Genomic DNA, 12,635 nt, shown 5'->3' on the forward strand with positions numbered 1-12,635 from the left:
GACTTGTCAGAGTTTGCTAGAAACATCCCAGACCATTATTACAGCAGCACTAATCTCCAGATCATGATGTGGTAAACATGCCAAAAAATGGTACTCTGGGACCACCATTAACAAACTCCAAGAAGTCAACAGTACTGTTTGAACCAAAACCTGACTCTTGCAGTCAGAAGTTATGTTAACAGGAGGTATTTCTGGACTTGCTGCAGTTTATGGTTCAATCATTCTAAATACTGTTTTTCATGACAAAACAGCTACCATGTTCAAAGTGAAACTAGGTTCACCCCACCAACTGGAATGTTTCCTGTCCAAAGAGGCAGCAAGTCCAGAACCAAATGGGCAGATGCTCATTTCCACAATGATCCCAATGAAGTCAATGGGGCTCTAGCTAACTCCAGCGACATGCCTACTGTAGGGCCATGCTTCACGTAACTGTATTCAGATCTAGGATATTATACTAATAATATGAGCTACCTTGTATTCAACGCATCTGTGAAAGTATGGCCTCAAAGCTACTTAAAGGAGCACTTGCAAATTTAGTATTCACCAAGCACTTTATTTTATTAAGAGTATTAAAAATATTTTTATGCTGGAAGCATTCTGTACAGATCACTGTATATCTAAAACCAAAAAGGAGTAGCAGTACACATAAGAAATCATTTTTTTGGCACACAAAGTAATCTTTTGCACAGTAACAAGAAATGAAAATTGCATTTTTTTTATTAAACAAGCAGGTAGACATTTATATTCAACCAGTAATTCTCATCATGAAAGCAAAGTATTTTAGGCTGGATGAATCTAAAATGGCCAAATAAATATGCCACATGTCTACAAGACAAAATCAGGATTCAGTCTAAAAAAGTGGAAAAATAATCAGTATCTTCAAAAAAAAAAACCAAAACAAACAAAAAACCCAAAAAACTACACCAAAGGTAATACATTAAGATCCACACTGGAATGTTATCGGTGCCACGAAATTGCCTTATCTTTCCAATGCTCCATTGACTTCAGTGAGAACTCTGTGTGAGAACAAGCTTGTGAACCCAAACCATATTGAAGGGAACTATTTTACCTTCTTTTCCCTCAAAATATATAATAACTATGGAAAATTGAACTATCCTAATTGAAATCCAACTTTTTTATGATGCTGAATTTCAGCTAAATCTATATAATTGGGTTTCTTCATTCAGTTTGCCATTTTGTTTCGAGACTTTTTTTCAAAAAGCAATAAAATAAAACAAAATAACAACAGAGCACCACATCCTTACATGGAAAGCTTAAAACAATTAGCAGACATGACAAAGACCAACATTACAGAAGAATGTCTAAAATACCAACCTTCTGCGCAGGGCACAACTATCAAAGCTCTGTCAATAAAAACCGTGTTAGTTAGATGCTGGGCCACACCAACACTCGATGCTTCACGAAACTTAATATAACATACTTTGGAGGAAAAAGCAAGAGGTGCGTTGCTGCAAGATAAAAGGAAAAAACAATTAGTCACATTAAATACTTGTATGCATATATTTTTAACTATTACTCCTTAATAAAAAATAGGTTTTAGACATCCAGGAAAAGTTAGCCAAAAGGCAAGAGTAAAGACATTTACTAATTTGCCTACTTACTGTGTCACTGAAAAAGCATAGTATAGCACCTCCTCCTTTTTAATAGAAACTTACGGAAGCCAAAATCCCATATTAACAAGGGTAACTTTGTTTAATAACCTTGCTAAACAACATTGACCAGTACATTCCAAATTACTATTGTAAGTAAAATATTTACTTGACACATTTGTCAAGTAAATAATTTATAGTTTATCTTTTTTCCTCCAAATAATCCTTGTTTATGGAAGTCAAACAAGCAGTTTTGTGAATTAAGAAAAACTAGTTCTTGAGAGTTCTTTCAAATGTTAGGTCTTAGTTCACTAATGTAACAAAAATTCTTTGTATGATCTGCCTTACTTTGGCATACTGTAGTATGGGATAACACTGGAGGAGGCAGGAGGAATTCATTATTCAGCTAGAAGAAGGAAGAAAATTTGTAATTTGCTTTTCCGTTAGAAAGTATGCCAACAGAGATGTCAGAAAGCACAACATGTAAACATTGTAATCTTGATCAAAACCAAAGAATTTTGCTTTCAAAAATGTATTCCCTAGTGAAGGTTTGTAACCTTTATAGAAGCAGTTTATTACTTCATATGAAGGAAGTACAGGTGAAATCTTCAAAGAGAGAATGAAGTAGGATATTGCTGGAACACCAGCAATTTCCATTTGAAACCACCATCTGTCTTCTAGCAAAGCAGTAACTCACGGAAAATAAGCTATACAAACTGTTTCATCCTGACCCTTCCTCAACTGAAACAGATACATGTGTGATGTAGTTTAACCCAGCAGCCAGCAGCTAAGCACTGGACAGCTGCTCGCTCATCCCTTCCCTTCCTCCAGCAGAAAGGGCAAGAGAAACAGACAAAAGGGAAAACTCATGGGTTGAGATACAGTTTAATAAGACAACAAAGGAAATACTGCTACTACTAATAACAATAATGATAATAATAAATATGCCGAACAAACTATATACAATACAATTTTTCTCACCACTCAACGATCGATTTGCAGCCTGAAAAAAGTTTGAACTCTCAGCAAAGAGCGCATTTGAAAACCGATGGAAACTGAGAAAAGCCGACCACTTCCCCCTGCCCCAGACCACCCCCATTCACACACTGAGCGTGCCGCCCATGGTACAGAATATTTCCACTGGGTATCCTGGGCTGCCTGCCTGGCCTTGCTCCCTCCCGGCTCCTGCACACCTGCTCACTGGCTGAATATGGGAGACTGGAAAAAGTCCTTGATTTCATAGCAATGTAGTAAATCCAAAACACAGCAGCTGCTGGGAGGAAAATTAACTCCATCCAGTCGAAACCGGGACAACTTGTCAACTTTCTGGAAGTACGAGAAGCAGTTCAAGGTTAGCCCGACCCATCTTGCAGGCCCTCAAAGTCCAAGCAGATACTCACAAAGTTGTTGTATGCAATTAACTAATTAGTCTTTAGTATTTCATTATTTCATTACTTCATCATATTAATTGCTCTAATGAATGAAGAGCTTAGTCTGAGGCAGGCAGACTGGCTAGGTGTCTGATTACTAGCAAGGTAACACCCAGGTAAAATATCTAGAGAGCCAGCCATCTTCAGAATGGCATTCAGAAACACTTACAATGGAAAACTCTGTGAAAACAGATACAGTGAGGAGGCAAAAATAAACAGAGAGTGGGAGAGACGTAAATACAAAAGTCAACCCTATACAATTTAGAAAAACATTGCAAGATGACTACATTTCTTCTGCCCATTTATTTTGCTTGTAGTGGCCAACGTTTTCACAGTTTCAGGTTTCCACATTCAGGAAGGAAATAATTGTGTAGAATGGCTCTGAATCACCTGTAAGGTCTTGGTTCAGAAGTTTCCAACATCAGAGGTGACAGCGAACTATGACTTTCTCAGTACTCCGCAGAAATGTTTGCAGACGTTTAGTCTTACATATCCTGAAGAGCCAGACTTCACTCACTGCAAAGATGGGGGGTTTTTATGGCCAAGGGATGTTTTTCTTTGTTTTGGTTTGTTAGCGGTATGGTGGAAGAGGGTCTGTGCAGGCAGGGGTGGGAGGAGAGGGTGTTTCAGGTTTGTTGTTGTTGTTGTTTGGGGTTTGCTCATTTGTTTTTGAATACATATGCCAGTGTTACAACCCAAATGGCTGAACCCTTCACTGAAGATGCTGTAGTCCAGACTGCTGAGCACTTCTAACAACTCCGTTTTTTTCACTTTTTTGTTTTCATTGCTAACTCAAGAACATAATTCTGTTTCAGGCATTTCCAGGCTCATAAATAATCCTCAAAAATATCAACATCTGTAGAGCCAGGTTTGACAAGTCTACTTTTTATATTATTCTCCCTCTCCATCTTTCCTGGATTTCAATCACAAAAGCTATGTGAAAAATGTTAAAAAATATTAATATCTGAACACCGCTGCAAACAAGGCTGTACAAATAAGTCTCACTAAAAAGTGTTTTCTGAAGGTTACGAAGGAGAAATTCTCTATAAAGAATAGATGTGCTGAAAACACACCAATGCTGCACCTACATCAAGGGAGATGATTAAGATCCGAAAGATCTAAAATTCTAAAAGGTGTCACAGTGATTAAGATCTTTCCTTATATGAAGTGGGCCTCCTAAACCTCTCCAGCAGGCGTCTTCATAAGTCTTTCTTAAAACAGAAAAGTCCCATTCTCTTTTAATTTCTTTTATTCCATTTTTTTCAGCTAACCTTTTCTGAGAGTGAATTGAGGTAGAGTCATAGTTTTCTTCCTAGGGTTACAAAGTACCAATGCAAAAAAATGCCTATATCTCTGATTCACGGTTACTATAATCCAGTTTCTTTAGGAAAGCAAGAAAATTCAAAATGGAAACAAGTATCTAACCAGTGTTCAGATGTTTCTGCCATCTTTGTTTTCCTTTGTAGGGAGACAGTAACATTCGTCTCCCAACAGAGTAACAACCAACCACAAACATTTCATAAGAATGACCTATTCAGAAAGCTACAGTGAAAAATCTAATAAAAGGCCACAAAACACTCCTCTGAGGGTCCAGATTTTCTCAGGGTGGTGGTGGTAGAGGAGACAATAGAAATTAATAACTTGTCAAAGTGTTATGGAATAATTGTGCAGATCACATTTAAATAAGGAGTGTGTGTTTTATCTCGAAGGCCTCATCTATACTGCAGTCAATGCAGGATACAACAACATCTAAGAAACACTTGTGTTCTAGCCTCCAAGACCACTCCAGACCATCCAGAAGCAAACCGTATTACACAGCAGGGCTTTCAAGACCTAATGGAGACAATTTGGGCATCCCTGCTTTCAAATAACTCATTCTGCAAAAACCCATTGTTGCTCAATACAGCTTTTCAATGTTTAAGTGCTCAAAAATCCTCTTACAGCCACATTTGAAGGCTTATCGCTACACATGTAATTTTGAAGGCTTCTCTGAAACACAGGCTCCAAATGGGTAACAAGTGTAACACAAAATTGTGACTGGGACTAAGAATTTGATTACAGATGTCACTGGTCTCCCAGTAAGCAAAAAAACAGCTCTCAGCTGTATGACTGGCTGGCATACTGGAGCACATACCCAAGGCAAAAGGCCCGTCACACCCTGCAAACCGGCTTCAGATTTCAACTCCACTACAAACTGAAAGTTATCTATAAAAACTGGTCTCAGTCTTGTTCAGAACTGTAAGAAAAAGAAGCCATACTCCATCTTCTCGCAGAAGTCTATTTAAACAGCCAACAGAAAGGTACCGAATTTACACTTTCTTGAACAACACATTTCGTAAATTTAAATGTAACTAACTTTAGGCTGTTAAAAGCAATGCACAACAGAGACAAAAGTTTCAGGGAATATTCTACAGAGCAGGGAACACAGTATATACCCTCTCATGTTCTTCATACTTAAACGTCAGCATCATCATGCACGTGTGGTTTCCCAGAGACCTTCTGCACATACAGGCCTGCAGGAGGCCTCCTTCCCACCTCCTTCATGGCTTCTGTGTATTCCCACTCCAAAAACCTCAGTAAGCGCTGAGTTACACAGAAATCATGTTTCTGAAAGGATTTTACAATCGTCCCTTACTTTCATTTCTGAACATCCTTCATAGAAAGCTGGTTAGAAAAAAAAAAGCAAATTCTTAAAGGGTCTCTGAACTTCCTTCTTCTCAAGGTTAAAGCTCTGTTTATGGGACAGGGAAGAAGAGATGACCAAAAGGCTTGGGAATGAAGTGGAATAAAAGGGATCTTTGAACACTAAAAGCCATCTATGGCAGTCTTTAAAAGACAAGTCTTACAAGGAAACGGTTAAAAAAGTCTCATGAAGTCTAGGTTTCTTCTGCAAATTCTTGACTCTCATGACCAACAAAGTTAAGCCAATAGAGCAGATAGCTGCAGCATGATAAAAGATAAACTCTGCTGGTCTCTTTAAGATCTAATAATGAAATACAAATTAAGAGTGAAATGAGTGGATTAAAAACCAAAACAAAACCTTTTCCTACCTCCACATAACTTAAACTTATTTAATGATGTTATTCAAGGTCCACAAATAGGTGCTTTCAATTTTTAGATTAACGTTTCAGTGGAAAGTCTTCCAGAAAGCAGGACAGTATATATTTGTATAATCAAGTCAAATTTGAAAGAAAAAAGTAAATACAAATAACAGCCACCAGTAACAAGTATCTCTGACCCACTGAAAGATGATTCATGTTAATGGTTTTTCAACTAAAAAAATATTCCTTTCAGTGCCAATGAAGCCTCACTGACAAGTAGCTAAAATTGGGATGATGACTGTATGGAAACAAATTCTTTAGCGCCAAGAGTTTCCAATGCCTTCAATACTGAATCTGGAGGCAGACTACCTGCAGTTCACACAGCCTCTTCAGAGCATAACAGTAACAATAAAGTACCATTTACTGCCATCTGCATAAAGTGTGAAAGCCTCTAATATACAAGACAGAAAGTTCCCCACAGAGAACCAGCCTTTCAGGAACATGGCAGATATGAAATCCATCCTTCTTAAAGGGATGTCTGATTAGCAGTGACTGAAGAAACTGAAGGGCTTTGATCAATGAAGGTAAAACATGAAGTGACAAACTACCAAAAAGCATATCATGATTTAACTAAACATTCCTAAAAAAAGTCCTCACAATCAATTTGATATATAAAAGAAAGAACCCTAACAGAAACTGCCACTTTAAAACCATGGTCTTATGATATTAATCACTGGGAAAAGTCACTGGGTTCAGGAAGGTTGCTGGCAATACTTAAAGAGCCTACATTTCATTTACTGCGCTAAAAAAATGAGGTGGTTTCTCTCTCTTCCCCTCCACATTTTGCAAGCTTACAAGAACTTTAAGTAAACTAGCATTAATATGCTTCTATTTAATATAATCTGTAAGGGATTATATTCAGCAACTGACACTTTCTTTTAGTTTTTTTTACACAAATTCTCTGCTGCATCCTACAAAACTGAGGTACATGTTAATGACAGGAGAAATGTAGAAAATGTGTAAAAAGGAACTCTTCTCTCTAATAATGCTAGTGCAGGCAACCATAGCATAGCCCTGTACTTTGCTCTACAGTCACTGAAGCACAAAACATACAGGTGCCAGAGACATCATCCTCACTTCCTAGTAGGACAAAAATCTTGTCTTTTTTCATTCAAGTCAGTAGTAGGGTACTGCACAATGAATTAAGAGTGGAACACTGCTATCAAAGGAATTTCCTATAAGGTGGAAGTGATCCGCTGATCAAATTCACTTCTACAATCCTCCTGGATTGCTCTGACACGGCAAAATATCAGAGAATTAAGAAAAAAAAAAAATCCAAAGCTAACATCCAAAGCTGCATCTTCCAACAACGGGAAAAAGTATTTCAAAAATAAACTAAATTGTCAAGAGTAATGCTCCAAAACAGTCCATGTCATTGACCAAGTTCATGCACAAATACCAGAATGAGACTTGTTTGAAAATTGCTGCTCCAGCTGGATGCACATGAGTCTAGAGGGCCTGATGGGTTTCACTTCACGGTACTGAAAGAGCTGGGCAGTTGTATCGTGGGACCTCTCTCCATTATTTTCAGTTTTCTTGGGTGTCTGGAGAGGTCCTAGTCAACTGGAAGGTGGTAAACGTTGTCCTGATTTCCAAGAAGGACAAGAAGGAAGGCCCTGGTAATCACAGGCCTGGCAGCCTAGCTTCCATGCCTGGTAAAATTACAGAGGTTATTCTGGGAGTACTGAAAAACACTTGAGAGACAACGCAGTCATTGGCCATAGCCAGCACGGGTTCATGAGGGGAAAGTCCTGCTTAACCAATTTAAAATCCACTTATGACAAGGTCACCCAACTAGTTGACTAGGGAAGCAAGGAGATGTGGCGGTTCTGGATTTTAGCAAAGCTTTTGATACTGACTCTCACAGTATCCCACTGGACACAATGTCCAGCACACAGTCAGACAAGTCCATAAAACGTTGGGTGAGCAATTGGCTGACGGGTTGGGCTCAAAGAGGTATAGTAAATGGGGTTACATCACGCTGGTGGCCAGTCACCAGTGGGGTTCCCCAGGGCTCAGTTTTAGGGACCGCACTCTTAAACATTTTTATAAATGATTCGGACGCAGGAGTAGAATGTACATTAAGTAAGTCTGCTGCTGATACTAAGCTAGAGGGAGCTGTGGACTCCCTCAAGGGTAGAAAGGCCTTGCAGAGAGATCTGGATAGACCAGAGAGCTGGGCAATCACAAACCATATGAAATTTAACAAGTGCCACATTCTCCACCTACGACGGCGTAACCCTGGTTTTACATACAAACCGGGGGAAGAGAGGCTGGAGAGCAGCCCCGCAGAAAGAGATCTGGTGGTCTGGGTTGGTGGCAAGGAGTCAGCAGTGTGCCCTGGCAGCCAAAAAAGCCAACCATGTCTTGGGGTGCATCAAGTACGGCACAGCCAGCCGGTCGAGGGAGGTGATTGGCCCACTCTGCTCTGCAGTGGTGCAGCCCCACCTCAAGCACTGTGTGCAGTTTTGGGTGCCTCAGTATTAGCAGGACATCAAGTAGTTCAAGCGTGTACACAGGAGGGCAACCAAGATGGTGAAAGGTCTCAAGGGCAAGACTTAGGAGCAGCAGCGGAGGTCACTTGGTTTGCTCATCTTGGAATGGAGAAGGCTGAGGCGTGACCTCATCACAGCCTGCAACTTCCTCATGGGAGGCAGCGGAGGGGGAGCTGCTGATCTCCTCTCTCTGGTGACCAGTGATGGGACACGAGGAAATGGAATGAAGTTGCGTCAGGTGAAGTTCAGATCAGGCATTAGGAAAAGGTTCTTCACTGAGAGGGTGGCTGGTCTCTGGAACAGGCTCCCCAGGGCAGTGGTCATGTCACCAAGCCTGTCAGAGCTCAAGGAGCATCTGGACAACGCTCTTAGTCAAATGGTTTGGTTTTAGACAGTCCTGCAAGGAGCAGGGAGTTGGACTCAATGATCGTTATGGGTCCCTTCCAACTTGAGATATTCTGTGATTCTATTTACTTTCAATTACAAAAGTAGTTTTGTTATTTAAAAAAAGAGTATTTAATACAATCAGATTTCATGGATTAGACGAGCAGATTAAGGGAAAAAATAGAAGGCTGACAGACATGACTGGCTTGGATGGGGTGAGGGATAATTTATACTTCTGCTTGGAAAGATCATAGAGAAAAGGGAGTTTATACACTTTATAAAGCATGTGTATGCATGTACGTATACAAACGTCTGTATATATATTCTGTTTACTGGTGCACATCATCAACAAACTGGAAGTTCACACCCATTAGAAATAAACATGCTCAGGAAAGGCTTACAAATATTACAGTAATTTCCTTAACATGAATGACCTTTTCTTATATATATATACATGAAATTATGCCCAGAGAACATAACTTCACTCTGCTCTGTAACCTCATGCATGACTTACACACAAAACATTTTTACCAACGTGAATATTTGCAATACCGAATTAGAGAAAACAGGTTGCAATTCTACACAATGCAACATGTAAGTTTATTTCACCTCATTGCTTAATCTATTAATAAAGTTAGGATCATACTGTTTTAATATTACGCTGTATACTATTCTTGAAACAAGAACTGATTGCTTTATTTTTTTATGCATTTCTGTACAAAGGCTCATAAAAAAGTAAGTTTTTACTTAACTTAGGTAACACAAATACTTTCTGATGACTGAAAGCTACTATGTCACCTTCCTCTTATTCCTCAGCACGAAATACATTAAAAAGAGAATATTAGTATTTGTTGTTCAGTAGTAATATCCATGAGACCTGTAGTTCACTAACCAACCTGTCAATGAATTTATCATAATATTATTCAAGTATCATAATATTATTCAAATATTATTCAAATATCTTTTCAGAGAGTCAATACGAAGCATGTCTTTTTTTGCTTCACAAGAAGGGCATTAGAGTCATTGCTTCATTTTTTTATAAGGTAATAACTTGCAAGTCAGGTCAAATGTCCATAACTACTAGGGCAAGGAAATCCATATTTCTAAAAATTATGCATAAAAAGGGTAAATAAAACCTAGAATAAAACAAGTTATCACAAACCCGTATCCTGTCTCTTAAAATTAAATTAATCGCTTAAAACTGATGTTTACAGCATTATAACCTTGACATTTCCCAGTCAAATCCTACTATGGTACTGGATTTTAATATTTTATGTGTATATACATACTGGCAAAATTTTACATCTAGGCACAAACATTATTTGCATATGAATGTGAAGAAAGGGTCTATTTGCCTTAAAATATGTTATATAACTTAGCGAAAAAATAAGAGCAAGAGCTGTAACAAAAAATATATTTGGTTAGGAGAAAACTTAAGTGTATTAAGAAGCAAGAGTGGAACAAGTTCAAAGTAAAACTGTAGAAAACCACATCATTATAAACCTATAAAGGTGTTTAAAACTCAGCAAGGCTGTTTTAAGCATATCATTAAATGACTGGATGCCTATTATACTTAAAATCACATTTAATTTTTCTGAATGGTTCTCATTCAAACCTTCTTAGATGTAACGTACTAACATACAAAAATGGATAAATGCTAACTTTTTGGGCTATTTATTTTTAACAATTCAAGTTTTGTTCGTTTCAATGTCCTCTTTCTATTAAGTGGATGTGAATGACTTCCTCACCTTTCTGCTATTGCTACTTAATTTCTTAAGAAAAAATAAATGGTCTGAAAGGTCACGTCTGTCATTCACTTCCTAGTACAACAGATGTGTTAAGAAAAAAATATTTCTTTTCCTTCTCTGTTCTGTTACAGAATCATAGAATCCTTAAGGTTGGAAAAGACCTCTAAGATCATCAAGTCCAACTCATCCTCTGCTTGGGAGAAACAAAATTGCTATTTTGCAAACCTCGGTATCACCCATCTGAGCACAACCCTCGCATGCAGCCGGCGTAATGAGATCAGCCACAATTTACAGAAACACGCCAGGTCCGTTATTAACTTTCATTTACTGCACACGTCTTATCAGTGAAATTTCCGAGCACAAGGCAGGGCAGGTTTCCACCCCTCTGAACAGCAATTTTGGCTTCCGTTCGAGCGGCCCTTTCTCGGAGAATAGAGCCCTTCGAAGGAAAAAAAAAAGGGGGGGGGGGGGGCATAAAAAAACCCCCAAACTCAAGAGCTGGTGCCGGCGGCACGCACCGACCGAGCAGCGCGGCCTGGCAGCTAGCCGGGCAGGCCCGGGGCTCTCTGGCCCGACCCTCCTCCGCTCACCCCGAAAGAAGAAAAAGGCGGCCCAGGGAAAGGGAGGTTTCGGGAAAGTGGGGGGAAGCGCTGCGGGGCAGCCTAGGCGCCCGCTCCTCGCCAGGCCTTCGGCCACCTCTCCGTGCTGGCACCCGCCAGCGGGCGGCCGCAGCCCCGAGAACACAAAACCCCGCCGCTCCGGGGATGCCGCGGCTGCTCCCCTCCGCGGGCCGGCGCCGCCATCTTGAGTTCGGGCGAAGCTCCTCTCCGCTACCGCTCCTGCCATGCCACGGGGAGGGACCACGTGACCCCTTCCCCGCGCAGGAGGCTCTGGTGCCCGCACTCAAGATGGTGTCTCGGGCCTTCTGCCTCTCCCCTTCCCTCCACCCTCCCGGCCCCTCTAGGCCTCTTCCTCCGCCCCAGTCTCCGTCGCTCCGGAGGCCGGCGCAGGCCCCACTTACTCCGGGGGATAGAGGCGCAGCTCCTCGATATCTCCCAGGAAGCCGAAGAGCGTCCGCATCTGCTCGCTGGTCACCGCCGAGGACAGGTTCGTGACCTGGATGACGGACGTGGGGCCCAGGGGGAAGCCGAGCGGCACCCCGATCCCTCCGCTGTTCATCATGGCGCACCCTGCGCGACCGCTCCGCTCCGCTCGCGGCCGTGCCACACGCAGCCGGAGAGGCGGGCCTGACCACGGAGAGGAGTGCGCGGCGCCTGCCAGAGCGCCCTGGCGCGCGGGCGCTCTAGCGGCGGACTCGACTGCTCCCTGGCGGAGTGTCCGGGAGGCCGGCCCGTCTTCCCGCCGCCCGGGGCTTCCGGGCGCCCCCGCCCCGCGCAGACCGGCCCCCGCCGGCCGCACTCCCGCCCGCGCCGCGGGGGAACGGTCCTCGCTGTCCCGGGAGCGGGCCGGGCCGCCGTTGCCAGGGCGGGACCAGTGCGGGGCCTCCGCCCCGCCTAGAAAGGGGCGCGGGGCCGCGCGCGCCCCCCGGCTGTTAACGGCGGCGTCCCCCGCCCCGGCCTCCCGTCCCGTTCCCAGGGGAACAAACCCCTGAAGCCCTCGCCGCGTCTGAACGGGAGGGGGTTGTAATGGACTGATTCGTGGACGGTTTCGTTCTCGCTTGACTGTGAATCCATCCCAGATAAATTGATTTTACCCGGCGTTATGGCTCAAATTCTCTTTAAAAATCAAGTTGACTGGAGAAAAATGCAGCTGAGCCCTATGCGTGTGGGTGACCGCTGTCAAGGCTTGTAATAGACTAGAAGATGATTTGTGTCGAGTGCACACATTGTGCAACTGTGGAAACAAG

At 42.0% G+C, this 12,635-nt stretch overlaps 1 protein-coding gene across 7 annotated transcripts in view; it reads right to left on the reverse strand.

The window, feature by feature from the left end:
* Positions 1 to 12,223, reverse strand: part of SREK1 (splicing regulatory glutamic acid and lysine rich protein 1) — a 41,290-nt gene extending 29,067 nt beyond the window's left edge. For 2 of the 7 annotated variants that reach the window (XM_075446924.1, XM_075446923.1), the window contains exon 1: positions 1,336 to 1,420. Coding sequence is in view for 1 of the 7 variants with exons in the window: in XM_075446921.1 (XP_075303036.1) it covers positions 1,336 to 1,469; positions 11,790 to 11,950 (295 nt within the window). In the remaining 6 variants the exon portion in view is untranslated. Of the gene's footprint in view, positions 1 to 1,335; positions 1,470 to 11,789 lie in introns of those variants that run through there. The other 5 variants (XR_012766606.1, XM_075446921.1, XM_075446922.1 and 2 more) reach the window with 5 other exon arrangements.
* Positions 12,224 to 12,635: the final 412 nt, after the last annotated feature.

Source organism: Opisthocomus hoazin, chromosome Z (genome assembly GCF_030867145.1).
Source record: "Opisthocomus hoazin isolate bOpiHoa1 chromosome Z, bOpiHoa1.hap1, whole genome shotgun sequence".
Classification (NCBI taxonomy): Eukaryota; Metazoa; Chordata; class Aves; order Opisthocomiformes; family Opisthocomidae; genus Opisthocomus; species Opisthocomus hoazin.